The sequence below is a fragment of the Balaenoptera ricei genome, chromosome 1 (genome assembly GCF_028023285.1).
Source record: "Balaenoptera ricei isolate mBalRic1 chromosome 1, mBalRic1.hap2, whole genome shotgun sequence".
Classification (NCBI taxonomy): Eukaryota; Metazoa; Chordata; class Mammalia; order Artiodactyla; family Balaenopteridae; genus Balaenoptera; species Balaenoptera ricei.
The window spans coordinates 162,755,313-162,775,083 of record NC_082639.1 but is presented as its reverse complement, the minus strand read 5'-3'; the positions used below and the strand labels follow the sequence as shown (position 1 = coordinate 162,775,083).

The following is a 19,771-nucleotide window of genomic DNA, read 5'->3' as shown; positions in this document are numbered from 1 at the left end:
AGGCATGTCCTATGATGTCCTATTCAGTCTGCATGTGCCCACTGGCTTTGGTGGGAGAGCTGCATCTGAAGTGAGCATGGGCCACACTTTCCCCTAGGGTATGCTGGCAGCCACCACTTTGGTGGGAAATAGGGCTGGATTCAGAGGGGCTAGAGCCAGATCCAGGTGCAGCCAGGGCTTCTCCTAGGCTCAGTGGCAGTCACTGCCCTATGGGGTAGGGTTTGAGGCTCAAGGGACTGGAGTAGAAGCCCCGAGGGTGGTGGGTTTCTGCTGAGTGTTATGGCAATCTCTGCCTTGGTTGGGGGCATGGCCAGGTTCCTGAGGGCTTGGAGCTGCACTTCTAAACTGGTTCTGCTTTATCCCCAGGTGTACACATCTTGGTTAGAGGCAGGGTGGGGGCTGGAGGGGTTGGAGCCACACTGCTGAGCTGGTTCCATTCCTTCCCTGGTATGTGCATGCTCATTGGCAACAGCAGCCTCCACCTTAGTGGGGAACAGCACCAGAGTAGGAGGTGCTGGAGCAGGAGCCCAGTGCAGGCCGGGGGGCACACTGGGGCAGCTCTGGCAGGCCAGCCAGAGCACCCAGCAGTTGTCAGTCTGCTGCCTCCATGCTGGGATTGGGAGCAAGCAAGTCTGTGCACATGCTCTTCAGGAGCAGAGTATCAGTTTCTTACTGCCCCCTAGTAAGCCACACTGGTTTTCAAAACACCTAAGGAGCCTCATTTTCCTGGCCTTGAACCCCAGACCTGGGGTGTCTAATATGTGGCTCAAACTCCTCGCTCCCCAGGGAGGATCCCCAAATCTGTGATATCCCCCTTCTCTTCTGGGTCACACACTAGGTGTGTGTGTCTTGACTAGATCAATTCTCCTCCCCTCCTACCAGACTCCATGTGGTTCTTTCTTTACAGCCTTGGTTGTAGAAGAGCTATTCTGCTAGTCTTCAGGTTGTTCACAGTGAGTTTCTCTATGCGTAGCTGTAGCTGTAGTTTTGATGTGTTCGTGGGAGGAGGTGAACTCAGGGTCCTCCTACTCTGCCAACTTGATCCCACCTCTCTTGTTATGTTTTTGTAAAACAAAATGTTTATGACTACTTTGCTCAAAATATAATTGATTAGATTCATAAGCCCTTTATTCTTGGACTATATCCCATTCACCAAAACAATATAAGACTATGGTTATAAAACTATTAGTAATCAAACACACATGCACATAAAATAATTGTTTGTCTGGACAATTATTTTTAGAATTCCTTAAAATTAATGTTCAATATATGAACACTATTCCTTTTCTGAAATATATTTTAGCCAGAATGGTAAAATTTCCATGAAAGCAGTAGTATTCAACATCTAGTCTGTTTCATCATTTTATTTAACTCTATCAATTGTGTTTTCTTTTCCTTTGGAATGAAAAAACAGAGGGAAAAAAAAGATAATTTGGGGTATTTTTCTTTTTTGTTACTAACATTATAATCTCTAGAAAAAATATACTTTAAAAATTAAGTCTTGAATTGCTGGTAGTCAAGTTTCTAAATTTCAAGTCATCAATACATTTTCTAACTGAACAGAAAACTATCTTATGCTTTTTTATACACTAAATTACTGGATCAAGTAATCCAAGAATTGACTATATTTAGAGATCAATCTAGTTAAATAGCTGGTGTGGTTGTTGAGTTGACTGTTTTCTCAGAGATTATGTGGGGATAGTTTTAAGCATGTTTTTTATTTAAGACTTTTTAGTTGAGACTGACCCAGAGAAATTTAAGGGACTTACCTATGGAACAAAGAACTTACCGCATTCATTCCCTGCCCAAAAAAGGGCACTATGGCATGAGCTGCATCTCCCATCAACACACAGTGTGATTTCAAGTGAAAAGAAGAGCACTTAACGGATATCATGGGCTGGGCGGGCAACAGAAAGAAATCTTGTGCCAGGGTTTGCCTTTAGAGGAAAACAATAAAAATGTTAAGCTGGGTATTAAATATTGTGTAATTCTTTCAGATTTACTGGCTTTGTTAACATAATATTTCATTGAAAAGTACGTGAGAATGCCAGGAAGAAAACAGGAGAGGGAGAACTGAAGTTTCTTCTAGTTCCCAAATTCCACTGTTCTATTTATATTCTTAATTTGCAACAGTGTTAATCACATCCAAAAAGAACAAGTTTAGCTGCATTTGAATAACTTGAAATATGTCTGTGTTATATGTCATGAAAATTTTATTATCAAGCACACAGATCACACAATTTTCAACTACACTGGAATGTTTTAGGTTTCCTTGGAAAAAGTTGAGATGCAGTTGTGCATTTGATTAACACACAACAAACCAAAATTAAGTTAATGTGAATCCATATGTATTTGGAAATGAACAACTGTAATTAAGCTAGTATCTGTCAAGCATCTACAGAGGTTTTGTGGAAGCTATAGGTAGAGAAGTAGTACATACACTAGAGGATCTTAAATCTAGTGGGAGAGGCAAGAAAGAGCCACAGAACAAGTTCTGAAGTAGCTATGGGCTAAAGTTTGGTGTGCAGAGATATCCCTTCAAAGTCAGAGAAGGAGAAACCAACACAGGCAATTGAATTGTTCTGCAGGGAAGGATGAGAACTGACAATTTTTAATAGATCTGCTATGGGTGGGCAGTGGGCTATTCCTTTTACATAATTAGTTCATTCAATTTTCAAAATTGCCCTAAAAGTTAGGTATCCTGATGTCTATTTTAATGATGAAAAATCTGAGACTCAGGGAAGTCAGGGACAAGAGCAGTATTAAGATCTTGCTCTTTCTGCGGTATTGTGCTGCCTCCATGAAGACATCGTTGGACATAGAAAGTGAGCTGGATTCCAGGATGGAGTAACAGTGGGAGAGAGGCACTGAGTGAGACCAAATGACAAGGTCCATATGGAGGCGAAGTTGATATGGGCCAGAGGAGCTGAGACTGATAAGCCAGACAGCTAATACAATTAGCTATCAATTTGGAGGAACTTTATATGTGCCTGGCCCTGTGCTGAATGATTTATAGGCATGATCCCCTTTACTCCTCACAACAACCCTTTGGCGCAGGTACTACTATTATCACCATTTTACTGTGAGGGGCGTGAGACATAAGAAAGCTTATACAGCTAGCAACTGGTGGACCTGAGACTTGAGGTTGCCAGCTATTTCTACCTTGACATAGATTTGTGTTCCCACCAGCAGAAGGAAGCATAGCCAAGCCCTAAGTGGCCTGAGCACCTGTTCAGGGTACATAGAAGGTCCAGGGACATTGGTGACTTGTCTTTCCCAGGGAAACTGGCCTGGCCTGGATTTTTTCAGAATTCCTGTCCACAGCGCAAGATCCTCTTGGACTTTTGCTGTAATCTAGGCTTCTGTCCAGGTCACTGCATGATTGGTCATGTTTAACAAAAATGGAAATAAGTGCATTAACCTTTATTTGAACTTTGAATAACTCAAACCAGTGGGGCAAAAGGCACAATTGCACATCTTGAGACTTACTTTCCAATTAGAGGGATAGAATCCGGAAAGTACTTCTGGAAGAAATTCAGCACATCACTACTAGTTAGCAGTTTTTCAAACTCTTCAAAGGGCATGAACAAAGTACACGTGAAAGATTTGTTCTGTGAGAAGAAGAGAAACAGTGTGAGAGAGATCAGGGGGCCAGTCAATGCTGGCACTAAGGCAGATCCCTGAATCACAGAGCGCATGCTGTGGCTCAGGGGCCTCTGGGAAGAATGTCCAAGCAGACAGGAAAGGCACTCTCTCTTTCTTCCCTCGCTCCCAGGGAAAAGCTCTGTCAAGTCCCAAGGTGCTCCCCAGTTTCTTGGTTATCAGGAGAATTTTATACTGTAAACTCCAGATATTTTCACCAAGCAAACATTACACTTCTTAGATTATTAATAGGTTGGTTGGATTTGATTTCTCCTCTTTTTTTTTCTTTATTGTTGTTCCATTTAATATGTTAAGATATTAAGGCATTGGACCCTAGGACTGTTAATAAGTGAAAGAAAAAAAAAAAAGAAAGTAAAAGACCAACCAGAGAAATATCAATAGGTATATCTGTCTATATTATCTATATAGATAATATAGATAATAATAACTATATATATGTATATATTATGTATTAACATAGCCAAAAAGTCTCTTTCTTTCTAATGAAAGAACAGCCATACTCTTTTGAGATAATGTATATTCCAATGTTGTCCTACAGATATTAAAGGATGAAAAGTACTTCCTAATATATAACCTAAATCTCTTTGGCTTTATTTGGGGACCATTTCTTCCTGTGCTGTGTTGGGGGAGATGGCAGTGAGGTACCACCACACATAAACTCGCATTAGTCATTCATATATGTTAAATATCCTTTCCAAAGTAAATAATTTGGATTCCTTCAGGTTTTTCCTCAGTATCCCCAAAGTTTCAGATATAATCACTAAATAGACTAAACAATGATGAAGTTGATTACATTCATGCATACAGAGTATAAAAGTAAGTAACGAAAAACATTAATTATATATGCAAAATGACAGTTGATAAGAAATTTTACACTACCATGTTAGGAAGTGCAATCATCATAAAGGTATCTCTAGGCCAAATATGTAGATAATTAGGTTCCATGGCATACTGCAGGGAAAAAATGTATACATAATTAGTGTATTAATGTAGCACATCTGCATTAACAAATTAAACAAGATGATTCTGTTTATGTTATAATTGTTTCCACAGCAATTTAAATCAGTGTCATATGCATGGTGATGTGCACATCCATTGCTATGTAAAGCAGAAGTTTTCTTAGAAAAGACTTTGTGTTCTGTCTTTATAAACTCAGGCTTAGGTGAGTTTTTGATACCATGTATAATACAAGATTTGAGAACATGCTATAAGATATTCATTTTCTCTCTCTCCTCTATTTCCATGGACACACGCACACATATACACATACACAAATATGTATACATATATATATAAAATATATATTATATACACCCATAAGCTGTGTATGTGTGGATGTGTGTATATATGTGTAATATTTTTCTACTTTTTTTTTTTTTTTACCTTATTTGGGTACTTATTTGTATAAACAGAAAGGTCCTAAGTTTAAATTTCATGGACAAAACAAAATTTTACAAACAAGCCTCTTATCGCTTGTTTACTACAACATAAATAATAGAGAGAAATGCTCCCTCTTTAGCAAAGCCACTACGGGGCAATAGCCGCCTGAGTAGGTATGTATGGCTTGGGCACATGAATTGACCCAAAGACCCAAGTCACCCAAACCACTGAGGTTCCCAGGGGTATTACATACATAAGAATATGCAATCAGTTTCCCAACTATTTTAAGTTTGTATTATTTTCTATAAATGTTTAGAGAGCATCTACCATATATATGTCTTATGTAGTAAAAAGATGACAGAAAGTACATCTTAGTCTCCTAGCTAACATTTTCACACTTTTTTATAGTTATTTGTGTCTTAGGAGATGAAACTGTTTCTTCCCGGCTTTTTTATCCCCAGAGCCCCAAAGAAAGCCCAATACACAGACAAAGAGATGAATAAGTGAATAACACTTTGACACCAAAGATCTCACAAAACAGTTGAATAGGCAAGATATATACATATGAAAAGCTCCCAAAAACTTCTCTTTAACAACAACTCAAGGGGTAGAGAGACAAAATGATTTGGTGCCGAGTTAGAAGTTTAGGAAATAAAAGCTGGTCAGGTAAGAGGACTGTGGGGCTGGGATTGCTGAAACAAGGGATTGGTAGATTAGATAGGAGTGAAGGACAGTGGTTGCTGGGAAGGGTGGGCACACTGAGCAGCGTGGAGGAGGCACAGATGAGCACGGCGGCGCCTTACTGGTAATAGGACACCAGCCTGGATGAGGTGAGCCTCCTTGCTTCCCTCTTGCTATCTTTTGACCTCTCCTACATGGTGTTGATAAAGCAAATATGATACCAAACACATTTTGATATTCATACATATTTCATGACCCTAGAAAACAACTCTTTAAATTTTCAGCTTCTTTATTCCAAGTCACGCTCTCAATAGATATCCTTATGCAGCAGCAGTCCCAAGGTCAGGTTCGTCATAATTCCCATGGGTCTTCTTACTACAAGTCCCTTCACACATAAAGTCTAAGCAAGACAGTTTGCTTGCTGTGCAAAAACAGCTTTAAGATGAGCTCCCACATAATTCCCAAAAGCACTCCCCTAATATTCACCCAACTCTGTCACTCACCCAATCTCTCGCTCCTACTCCACCTGTCAGAGATGGAGTGAAAATATCTGCTACATTAGAAAAAGAAAAAAGGAAGGAAGGAAAAAAAAGAAAAGGAAAAAGAAAAGAAAGGAAGAAAGAAAGAAATGGAGAGAAAGTTTCATAGAATTGTTTTTGGGCCATGTCAAAAATATTCCCATGTCTGGTCACATTACTATGTCAAAACAGCATTTCTTAAAAGAATAAAAACTTTCTATAAACCACCAATCATTACTATTAAATAGGAACACCTTGTAAATAAATGGCTATCTTAAATCTACATTAGTAGGCATGATCCCACTCAAACTGGGGACAATTTTTCAACAGAATCCTTTAATCCAGAATTATCAGATCCTGGGCCATTAGAATACGACCCACCTGAAGACCATAAAATATCATTGAAGAATTAGTAAATCCATTTTTAACCAGGAGGAAGAAATAGAAAGACAATGAAATGTTAAAATATGGATTTGACTGGCTGATAGTTTAGTATATAAGTGGTCTATAATACCACTATTCCAAACTGACAAACTATTTTATAGATGTCTGAATTTCAAATAGTATAAATTAAATGTGTACCTTAAAAATGTATGTTTTATACACAAATCAAGTATTTAACTAATGCTGTTTACTTTTCATTACTGATAAGCCAAGATCCTCATTGCTTCTGTTGGTGTTTTAATTTTCCTTATTAAATTCCTACATTTATTTGCTTATGACAATACACACTATACATACTACATATGTCCCTCCGGCCACGTATGGTTTAACATGGGAAGCAGGGAATGAGAAACATGCAATGCAAATCTCTTTGCAACAGCTTGCTGTTCACCTTATTTAATAACTTTTTCATTTAATCATGAGTATAAGAACTCTGGATTGTCAGTATACATAGTTGATTCCCAACCCAATTTTTTTCTCCCAAGAGATAATAGAAAAATGATATTATTGTGTAAGACAAATCCCCTGTGTGTTTCCAATAAGGTAGTTGTAATTCCTCTCCTTTCTTCCCCATTCAAGAAAACATATCAAAAGGTAAGGGAGTGAGAGTGATATTATTAAAGGGATACCTGTACATCCAATTTATTATTAACTACAAAATTCTTGTGGCATGGATCAAGATATGCTATGAGAACAACTGCACTAGAATACGCTTCTATACTAATACGGGGCAGGGGGAGGAGGAGAGTTGTAGAAAGAAGAAAAGAAAGGGAAAGGACTTACATCCCCATTCTTAGGTGGAATAGTCAATTCCATGAACCCATGAGGAATGTATTGTTGACTGTAATCAAAGCGGGGTTTCTTCATGAGGTGAGTTCTGACAGTGGAATAGGCTCCATCACATCCTACAATGAGGTCACAGGTGACATCTTTGGGAACATTCTCATGTCTGAAAAATAAAATAAATCATCAAAAAAAAGTCTAGTGGTGAAAATGATGAAGTACCTCTATTGGGTATAAAAAGTAGTGACTTAATGGGGCCACTACTCACTTTTACCTGTCTGATTTAGAGCTTTGAGTGGATAGCTATAAAATGAAGATAACAATTGTCCCAATCATGGGTTTGCTTATGAGAATGAGGAAAACACACAACCATACTGATTAATAAAGACATGCTAGGCCACAGAAGCATGACTAAGAGTTGAGTTCCCTGCATGAGAGAAGAGAAACTTGAAAAGAAAGCAAAGTGTTTCAAATGGAGAGAATGTATGAACAACCACAGGGATGTGACCAGAATCTTCTAGGAGCAACACATTTGTCTTGAACAGAGGGGATCAGAAGATGAATTTAAGAAAAGAATACAATTGGGAAGGAAGGAGAAGAGAATTTTGAATGTTAAGACAAAAGGTTTAAATACATTATTCTGGCAAATGGGAGAAAACAATTTTTTTCCATTGGAGAGATGGTGTATAAAGAGTGGTAATTTAAGATAACTTACTTAAGAGTGGAAACATTGCAGTGGAGCCAGAATGCAAACGGGAAAGAAATGGGGACAAGGTGACTGTAGTAGCCTGCATGTGTGGGGATGAGAGCCCAAGGATTGCGGTGCTCAGGAAGAAGAAAGACATAGGCTCTGAAGCAAACAGAAAGTATGAATGATTGGTGAATGTTTATAGGTCTAGTGGGAGAAAATAAGGAAAGGGCTACATCAAGGATGATTTTAATTATTTGGGTAATAGTACTAGGGAAGTCAGGAATGGGAGATGCTTGGTGACAAATAGATGATCAAGGTTTTAGATGTGTTTGAGATTATGGCAAGTAGTTGTGAAGGTGTTTAATGGGAAATTAATATTGATTAAGATTGAAATAAGGATTGAGAATGAAGATAAAGGCCTGGCCTGGAGATGTTAATCATAGAGATGTGAATTTACAAGTAGTTGTTGAATGAACTGTGAATCCATTACATATCCCACGAGTGGGATGTGAGGCTTAGAACTCTAGAGGAAATGGACTCGGCCAAGGGGAGGCAGACAAATAGTATTCGGAAAGAGGGGAGGAGAAACAGGGCAGCGGAGGGTCATCTGTTTCAACGGAGGAGCGTATTTGAAGCAGAGTATGGTTACTAGTGTCAAATACTATAAGAAGATGAGTGAACAGGAGAATCAGGAAGAATCACTGGTGCTTGTATTCAGAAGGCATCCAAGACCTATTTTCAATATAAAATTACTTGATTCTAGAAACTATTTGAATTACCCTGTTAGCAATCATTTAATTCTTTCAAAAGAGCCAGAGAACAAAGTTTACAGGTACAATTCTCCACGTCACCCCTTCACCTCTGAAGTCAAAAGGCTAACTGGTGATTACCCAAGCACTGTGATCATTCCTTCCTCAGGATTACATTTCAACAGCCTGTGGCCAAAGTGCACCTTTGCATTGGGATATTTCTCAACAGCTGAGGAAACAAAGAAAGACAACTAATAGAAATGAAATTCCAATTCTTATTTCACTTAATCAAATTGAAATATTAATCATTTTATGAGAACAGTGTGATAGAGATACTTATTCTTACCAATGTAAAAATGAGTTAGTTAAAAGGTAATTTGACAATTATTTGGCAAATGTTCCAGGATAATTTGATAGCAAAAGAGATGAATAAAAATCAACTATCCTCATCTCAAAAAAAAAAAAAAAATCTAATTCCATTATGCAAATTCTTACATCACTGTAATTGTCAGCACCCTAGGAAAGAAGCTGTCATCACATATTTTAAAAGTTTTCCCCAATTTAAGGTTTAATTTGTGATTGGAAATATTCAGTCAAACTTCCTTTTTCATACTATGTCTGACTTTATGTTTCTTTTTAGCAAGTCCTCTAGACTTCTGACTCAATTTGTCATAAATATAGATTATTGATACTAATTCTTTGTGTAATCAAACACTGGAACAGTTAGGGGAAAATGAGTAAGAAGATTTGAAACTTAATAAGTAGAATCAAATTATTTTAGTGCTTTCTTTGCCTGCTAACAATCTATAGCGTATTTCATTTTCTGAATTATTAATTATGTTCTTATCATAGTAGTAAACTTATTTTTGTTCCTATTAATTCTCATGGGCAGGAGATCTATAATTAGTGGTTATTTATTGTTCTTAAAGCTGCAAATCAGAATGCAGGTGTTAGAGCTGGAATAGACCTCAGAGATGATTTATTTCAAAACTCTTCATCTTATAAATGGAATAATCAAGATCCTGGAGGGAAAGACAAGATGTCTGAGACCATACAAAGTAAAAATATTAGGAAAAATAATCCAGAGGTCTGACTTCCAATTCAATATTCCTAACTGTACTTATCTCTCCTTTTCATCTCAGGTTTTGTCTTCTTTTTGTTCTGCTTTGCTTGAGTTTGATTTGGGGTCTGAAGACTTTAAGATTCTTGGACATGGGATTGGAAGCTTTAGAATATTGAAATCTGAGATAAGCCAAAGATTTATCTGTGTTTAAGAAACCTTTTGACAAATAACTTGGAGAAGTCAGAGTTTACCTGAACCACTATGGGTGTCTTTTATCAATACAAACACAAAATGTGTTTGTGGAATCAACCTTTTTGTAAATTAAATTTTATTTTATTTTCAAATTAGATGTATAGTAATACATCCCAAAGAATTTTCCATGGAGCACTAGTCCTGTGATATGCTCCCCAAAATAATTGTTCTGTGGTCAGTCATTAGAGAAATGCTCATACTCTGACCCTCCTGGCTGTGCTGTCCTGGTCCCCAGATATATGTGGCTCTAGAGTGCTTGAAATGTGGCTGGTCTGAATGGATATGTGATGCACCCACTGGGTTTTGACAACTTAGTACCAAAAAAAAAAAAGAATAAAATATCTCATGAGTAGCTTTCTTACATTGATTGCACATTGAAATGATAATATTTTGGATATATTAGTTTAAATATACTATTAAAATTAATTTCACCTATTTCTTTTTAGGTTTTCTAATGTGGTTAATATAAAATTTTAAATTATACATGTGGCTGGCATTTGTGGTCACATCTTAGACAGCATTGTTCTAGAAAATCCACACTGCAGACTAGTAGAATAAAGGCCCTGAGAAGTACTGTAAGAAAAGACTCTTAAAACTAAGTTGATGCAGGGTTTATCAAATTTACTTGACCACACATACTTTTTCTGTTTGTTTTACTTAACAATTATTAACAGCCCACCAAATAGTAAACTATGAAACAATCCTACATGAAAAGCTGATGCAGGGAAATGATTTAGTTACAATACTTTCAGAGGTGAGGCTCTTCTATTAGAAGGAATGAGCATTTATATGTAGAATGGGTGGCTCACACATCTGATGCCATGTAAAGAAATAAGAGCTGTGTAAAAGAACTTTATGTGCCAAACAAACTTTAGGAGTCAAGAGATTCAGCATTCTTTTTATCAACATATTTATGTCATTTATGAAATTGCATGCTGTGCAGTGCAACCCTAATGAAAAACAGGGGAGCATGCAAGATTGGATCTCCCACATGTTTTAGCTCCTTATTATTAGCAGGTGTTTCATATATTATATATAATACTGGAGGCGGTGACTGTAATAGTTAAAAGCATGGACTTCGGAATAGACAGACTCAAGTTCAAATCCAGATTCTACTACTTATTAACAGTGTAATCTGCTGCTCTGCGGAGCTCTCCAAGCCTCCTTTACCGTCTATAAAACTGAGATAAAAATAATTCCCACTTCACAGAGTTGTTTGGAGGGTTATACAAATTGAGGCAATATAAAGCCGTTAACATAGTGCCTGGTGCATCAGTGAATATTTTCTATTATTTTTATCAATAAATTCATAGGATACCCTTAAGAGATTATCTTAGGTCCACTATGCTACTTTTTCAAAATGCTGTTTTGTAGTTTCTTTTCTTAAGATCAACATGAATATATCAAGCAATCTAGCTCACCCCCACCTATCTACTCATCCAAAAGTCAGTCTTACAACTGCAGGTAAAGAAATGGAAATAAGAAGACTACTAAGCCTTATTTCTTAAGTACCTGGTGAATCAACTAGAGTGACCTTCCCCATCACTCCTCCTCCCAGTTGAATTCAATTCAACAGATATGTTGCAAACTCACTCTGGGTAGGGGACTGAGGAGAAACACAGATAAATCATTGGAACCTCTGCTCTCCAAAAATCCAAGGCTGCTGGAATGTATTGAGGGATTGATTGATTTAAAAGAAAGTAGAAATACTAATGGCATGCTTTGCATGGAATGAATCTGTTTAGTACAAATGCTGAAGAAGAGAAAAAACTATGATAAAGGGCTACATGGAATGTGATTGGATTGATTATCCAAGCTACAAATTTAATTTGCAATCCAGGGGCTTTTCAATTAATAGGTAGGTCTTTTTAGTTACATGAGAATCTTCAGGCTTATATACACCTTCCTCTTTCTCAGCCTCCTAAACCCTGAATCTGTTTTGTCTCCTACAAATATCTTGAATCTACACCTCTCCCCAACCACTTGGCTATAGCTTTAGTCCAGGGCCTTGTTTTTGCACACAGGGATTATCATAATACTCTAAAAACTGCAGCCCTCTATCAGCCTTCACACTATTGCTTTTCATCTTTCTGGTAAGAAAATCGAATTGTCTCTTTGAAAATTGTTACATCTGTATATCTGTTGTTCCACTAGACCATGAGTTCTTCACCGATGAGTGAGCACTCATTCAATCCACTGCCTAGAAAACAATAGGAATTCAATACACGCCGAACAAATGATTTTTATTTAGACCACTGATAAAATGAAAAAGAGATGCTGGAAGATGCATCACCACTACTTTTAAAGAAACACTTTGTATTGTACATAGTCTTGCTCTTAATAACCCAAAAAAAGGAATAGTAAACAAATCTCAGTAAATCATGTGACAGTCATTAGTCTCACGTGCTTTACAGAAAATGACAACTGGTGAATAAAGCACTGGACTTACCAGTCAGTAGATCCTTGTTTAGATTTTCTCTGCTTATAGAAAGAATATACTGCAAGAAAAATATAGTAGATACTGTTTGTTTCTGAAGAATGGACAAATATGCTTCTATTTTATTCACTCAGCAATAGGAAATATTAATCATTTAGCAGAAGGTTGCAAGCTCAGTTTTATAAGCATTTAACTAAGTAACCTTTTTTCTATAAACACTTTAATCAAATACATGTTATACAATGTTCACGTTTAAACTTAGGTTCGATACTATAAAAAACAAACCTTTTTCTGGTAGCAAAAACATTATTTTCACTAAGATAGTTTTAACAATCAAACATAAATCTCATATATTCATCTTAGGTCTCCAAATCGAGCTGTGTAAAAAACTTCAGAAATGACAGCATTACTAGAATAAATGTACTATTTCCCAAAGAAACTACTTTGAAAGCCTTCATTTCGGTGTGAAAGGCTGTGTGTGTGTGGGTTTCGGTGGGGTGAGGGTTGCTAGGAGTAGGTGGACCCCAGCTGGGACATGTGTTGGTTGTTTCTGACTTCATAGGGCCAACCGTTCCATGAGGTACGGTCAGAACAGTGCATAGGGCCCATGATATTTTCAGGGATTCACGAAAATATTTTAATTTTAGTTTATTTTAAAATCAGAAGAAAAAATAAATATAATGAGTATATATAAGAATGAATCCAGTCTGGATTATATTAAAGATTAATATAATCTTTATAACAATGCACTCATACAATCTAATTTTCAATATTTATTGTTTTATAGAGAAAGGATCTCACAAAGGCAAAAGTGCCTATCTAGGGCTCATGAAAGTCATAATGCAGTCTTGCAATTCAGGGCAAGTCTATTGCTTTAAAATTTTAAAGCATATAATTTTCCAAATTATGGGACATTACAACATTTAACACAAATATGGTAATTTATTAATCTTCACCTCATTCAAATATAGGCATTTAAAATTAACAGCTAAATCTATACTTGGTGTAAAAATAACTTGGTCATGCTACAGAAGCAGTGACTGAGGAGGAGCTTCCTGTGTCTTTGCTATAAATTAAAATTAACAGGGATGTCTTCATTCTCTGCCTCATGGTTGTTTTCTAGTCTTCTACATTATTAATCATTGCATTTCCATAGAAACCACACTTGTTATTCAAAGTATATTAGGAAACATTCAAATTATGAACGCTTATTAATGTGAGGAAAATATTCTTTCCCTTTCAGTTGATTCCTATCAGGCTTAGTTGAGATGATCTGGGAACTAATAATCTGGGAACCAACAGACATGTTGGTCCTGCAGGAAGGCCAGGGAGAGTCCCGGTCTAATCTACTCCATATCTTTGGGCAGTATCTTATTATAACCAAAAGTTAGAGTCACTCACATCAAGCTTCACTTCTCCAATACATATTCTAAAAGGCTTATCTTGTGAAGAATAAGTAAGAATAAGAACAAACAAGTCACAAGCTATAAAGGGGCCCTTGTAACCAAACCTAAAAGAAGTAGGATAATCTCCTTTGGAGATTTGTAAGACAATAGTTGCAGTGCTGACTTTTTCAAATATGCTAGGAAAAAATGTTTACATTCTAGTCCTGAAAGCCTTCAAATGAGAATGTTTTCTAGTAAGGGGGCACCATTTCTGTATTTTGGGTATAGGAGTTTAGCAAGAAGAATTGGGGGAACTCTGATCTGCTCCGTATATTGGAGAGTATTTTGATATTTGGCACCTGGGGAGGGAAATGGGAGGAACCAGTAAGACAGTCACCACAAGGGAGAAAGGGCAGAGAAATAACAGCGGGGGGAGGGAGGCTCAGAGAAGGGGGTATGGAAAGGATTTCAGAGGTCAAATTGTACACACTAGAGATTTATAAATTGTTTGCTGCGCCCTGGGCAAGGTGGGCCTTCCATGACCCCCAAGTCTTCAGCATATTCATGTGTATTTTGAGTGAGTGCTTTTTGTGTGGAAAATGGTGAAAAGGGTGAGTTTCATGTGTGGCCACCATGGTCACAGCCAATACTAGAGGCGAGGGAGTGGACACCAAGAAGTCCATAGGACAGTAGGTAGACTCCCTGAGCATTCGAAGAAATCCTGGGGTCATGGGGATGGCTTTGCACTTTGCACTTGATTCTGTGGAATCAACCAATTCAAAGCAATTTTATATAGTTCTTAAAAGATAGGGAGGCCCCATGTTTGACTCCAGTTTAAAGACAGTGATGCAAAGCTATAAATTTAGCATTAACTCAGTTGTTAAGAATTGAGAAATGGCAAGATTGATGGGGAAGGATCATTTCCTCCTTCTGTATTGAAGGCCCCAAAATGAGAACTCCCACCAACACTTTCACCTTCCTGGGGAGTCACTGGTGACGAAATTGCTCCGCGCCCTCTCTCTCTCTCTCTGTGAGGGTAAGGAAGTCAATTTTAGCCTCAGGTCCAAGTCACTCTTTTCATTTAGCTTCCCTGTTATTTTTGAACCATATCTTACTCCTTGATCTATTCATACTTTATTGGTTCAATATCTGGGGAAGGTATGGATATGCTGAATTGGACCTCCTCAGCACAATGTTAATCCAAGAGAAAGGTGGGATGACTATTACGAGTCGCTCTCATTTTAGCAAAAAGAAATAGTGCAACTAAGCAGTACTACCAGCACTCCTCTGAGGGCCTCCTACACCATGCTCGCTGGCTGTTGTCTGTAAGGCAACCTGTCTTGTTTCTCCCTTGCTGCTGACCTCATGTGATCATGCAGCCTGTTTCTTTCTCCAAGGTGGTTGGAGTCAATGCATCTAAAGCTGCTGATCGCTGTGAGATTCTGTTATTCGAAAGTGCGTTTGCAAGTTTTCTCATCATTGGACACACGTGACACTTAAAAATTTACATTTTTTAGAAATTTGATCTCACCCAACGTACCTCCATAGATAGACTGTCATTTGATTGGGACAGTGTTATTTCGCTGCCAATTTAAGATTTAAACAAAATGTCTGTTTCAAGCTTCACTTTCTCTTCTCTGAAAATGAAAGCTTTCCTCCCTCTCTGAACCATATAGCTGAGTGCTCCTGCCATCGCTCGGGTGAGTTCTTTTCACAAGAACTTGATTGCTATCTGTCCTCCCCAGGTTGCAAGCTCCTCTCCTGTTCCCCAGCAACCAGCACAGGGCATGGCTAGCATAGCACAGGAGGACAATTATTGCTTACAGAAAAGATCCATTTAGTTAGTATAGTTTATACTTGACTTGCATGTGTAAATCTTACTTGCCTATCAAGAAGAGGCAATTCTTTTCTTTCTTATAGCACCAAGCTTAATTTGGGGCCAATTAAACAGGACATATTAATTATCTGAAGACATTTATCTGACTATGGGTGGTCAGTGGACTTTCTTTCCCTTCCTTCCCCTGCCAGGCTCATGTATTAAGACTCTGTACCTAAGTTTTCATAATGCCAAAATAAGCAGGTTATTATTTCTAAAAAGTCATTTAATAGACAATTTTAGTCCTTCCCCACTACCCCCTCATTCCCACTTAGTCGTTGGAATGTTTTACTTTTCAATTACTTTTTAAATGCACACAAAATTTACCATCTTAACCATTTTTAAATATACAGTTCGATGGCATTAAATACATTTACATTGTTGTGCTACTATCAGAACCATCCATCCACAGAACTCTTCATCTTGTAAACCTGAAACTCTGTCCCCATTAAATAATAGTTCCCCATTCCTCCCTTCCTCCAGGCCCTGTCAACCACCATTCTACTCTCTCTTTCTAGGAATATAACTACTCTAGATACCTTACATAAGCAGAATTATATAGTACTTAACATTTTGTGACTGGCTTATTTAACTTAGTATAAAGTACTCAAGGTTTATCTATGTTGTAGAATATCAGAACTTCCTTCTTTTTGAAAGCTAAATATTATTCCTTTTTATGTTGTATAGAAAACCTACACCTCTGCTGTGTGTCTCTCCTTTACTCTCATACTATTACCACACTCACCACACTTCTGACACCATACATGTGGGAGTTTTCCTCAAACCAAGCAATTCTCTGCAACTCCAGCTGGGCATCCTACAGTTTATTCTGACACTATTAACTTGGAGATGGCATCAGATTCCACAGGTTAAAAGCTCAGCCCCACAAGACCATTCCCCTCCTTCACACGCCAATTGCAAATGCAGTTTGTCACCTGTGCTTCTGACTAATCAGCTATAAATCAGAAGTTCCCATGATCCCCTCTTTAAGTTCAATCAATTTGCTAGAGTGGCTCACAGAATTCAGGGAAACCGTTTACTTACATTTACCAGTTTATTATAAAAGAATATGATAAAGGATACAGAAGAACATCTAGGTGGAAGAGATGCGTAGGATAAAGTATGTATTTGCCACCTCTGGGTGTGCCACTCTCCCAGTACCTCCATGTGTTCATGAACCTGGAAGCTCTGTGGACCCCATACTTTTGGGATTTTTATGGAGGCTTTATCATGTAGGCATGATGGATAATTAACTCCATTTCCAGCCCCTCTCCCCTCTCTGGAGAATGGGGGTTGGGTCTGAAAGTTCCAAGCTTCTAATCATGAGTTGGTCTTTCTGGTGACCAGCCCCCATCCAGGAGTCCATCCAGAGTTACTTGGAAAGACACTGCTGTCACCCAGGAAATTCCAAGGGATTTAGAAACTCTGTGTAAGGAACCAAAGACCAAATATTAAAACAAAAGATGCTCCTAGTGTTTTTATCACTTAGGAGATTACAAGGGTTTTAGGAGCCCTGTGTCAGGAACCAGGGCAGAGACCTGTATGTATTTTTTCTATTATCTCACATAAGTATATACCACATTTTGTTTATCTATCCATCCATCAATGGACATTTTGGTTGCTTTTACTTGTTGACTACTGAGAATAATGCTGCTATGACCATGGGTGTTCAAATATCTCTGCCAGACCCTGCTTTCAGTTCTTTTGAATATATACCTAGAAGTGGAATTGCTGAATCATATGGTAGTTCTATTTTTAATTTTTTGAGGAACCACCACACTGTTTTCCACAGTAGATGAACCAATTTACATTCTCGCCCACAGGGTACAAGTTTCCTATTTCTCCACATCCTCACCAACACTTATTTTTTGATAGTAGCCATCCTAATGAGTATGAGGTGCTTCAGCTTCTTTAATCAGCACAAGATCCACAAAGACCTTACTCCCATGAGCATATGTGCTTTATTTCTTGCTACCCAAAGTGTGGTCTGTGGACCTGCAGCCTGGATACCACCTGGGTGAATTTGGTTTGCAGAACCTCAGCCTCCCCCCCAGCCCTACAGAATCAGACTCTGTATTTTAACAAGATCCCAGGTCAGTCTGAGAAGTGCTGATCTACCTTCAATGGAAGCTCTGCAGAGGATCAGAGACTCAGAAGAATATGAACCTCACTTGGGCTCTGCAAAATGAGGCATTGCTGGATAAAGCAAGCTGGGGTTTTTCTATGGTTGATAGATTTATGGTACATTCATTCTCTCTCTCAAAGAAATAAACGTAGAAAGAAAGTGTAATCAGATAAAAATAAATACTTTGCCCAACTCTGTACATTACTATTTCAAAGATAAGAAGAAAAACACAAAGCAGGATAATGGATTTTCTTTCTTAAACACTACATCATCATCTGGCCTATGTTTGAGAAATTATACAATGCTGAAAGCATTTCCAGTTCATTCTATAAATTCTATTATAACTAGAATAATAATAATTTGGGGCAAGAGAGTCAGTTAGGGGGAGGCAATAGCATCATAAAACTTAAGTTTGCATAGCGTTGTTCTTGCATAGTATGCTTAACAATAAATACATGGTAATCTCTATCTAGTTGAAAGGAGATGGGAGGGAAAGGGCAATCCCAGGCCAGTATGAGCGAAGCATAAAGGCATAAAACAGCCTAATAGCAATAACAATAATAACCATTATTGAATGGTTATTAGGGACTGGGCCCTTTCTAAGCATCTCATATGAATTAACTAGTATATGTTCTTGCATTCTAAACAGGCAAGCGATGTCAAAGATAGGGTTAGAGAAGAAGGCAGGGCCAACAAGCAAGTAGCAGGTTCCAGACATTAGACTCAGTTATTACCATTTTACAAAAAAAAGTATCTCCAGGTAAACCTACCTGTGACTTTGTTCCATAGGGAATTGCAGACTTTTTTCCTGAAAGAGAGTGAATCATTCTTGCTCTCATGGGGATACCTTGGGATACAATCTGAAATAAAATCAGAAATATCAATTTCAATTTCCATAATGCAGCATCATGCAAGTAAGATAGATATTGATTTTAAAATGTGATTATTCAAGTATTTTCCAAAAATCAAAAAATAATGTAAAGGTCCATGAGAACACAGTATGGTAGAAAATCAGTAAAAACTATGTTCCTGCAAATTTTAGTTTTTAGGTTTTTTTTTAACCTTTAGATTTTAGAATAGACATCAAGTTTATTTGGTCTAAATCAAATATTACAAGCGAAGAAATGGTTCATTGTCAGAGAGATTAAGTTATTTTTCTCATGATCACAAAAGAGAGTAATGCATGAGGGATAAATCCCAGGATTCCTGAAATCCAGTGCAAAGTGTTTTCCTACACATGCCTAAGAAAAATGTGGAAATGCAAATGGCAGTTATATTGACTTATATATCATTTCAAAGACACACTGTTGCAAAAGTACTATCAATAAAAATATATTATTTCTCTTCACATTTCCAAGATACATGATAGTGAGAAGTTTAGCAACATTGAATCCATATAAGGAAAATGTGCAACAGGCACAAAATCCAAACACTGAGAGCTCATTGGTTTCAGAATTCAGAAGTTTTCAAATTTTAGATAGGCAATGTAGTGCATATGTGGTTATTATATGACACACAGAGGAGTCTAGGGCACCGCCCCATAACACAATATTTCTTTAGTAAAACACATTCACACGAAATGAGATTTTTTTTAAAAAGGCTATAAAAAGCCTCACATCAGGTCAAGTTTGCTGCTGAGTGGGTGATGAAAAAGCTTTCTAGTCCCAGAACTTCTGGAGTACAGAGTTGTGGATAAGAGATTATGGACCTAAGTAGTCAAAAGA

At 37.6% G+C, this 19,771-nt stretch overlaps 1 protein-coding gene across 1 annotated transcript in view; it reads right to left on the bottom strand.

The window, feature by feature from the left end:
- The window catches only part of KMO (kynurenine 3-monooxygenase), a 55,666-nt gene that overhangs the window by 12,891 nt on the left and 23,004 nt on the right, over positions 1-19,771 (bottom strand). Inside the window, 7 exon segments of the mRNA XM_059905100.1 lie at positions 1,790-1,937; positions 3,490-3,611; positions 4,543-4,614; positions 7,470-7,635; positions 9,051-9,138; positions 12,674-12,722; positions 18,818-18,907. Of these exon segments, the coding sequence (XP_059761083.1) occupies positions 1,790-1,937; positions 3,490-3,611; positions 4,543-4,614; positions 7,470-7,635; positions 9,051-9,138; positions 12,674-12,722; positions 18,818-18,907 (735 nt within the window).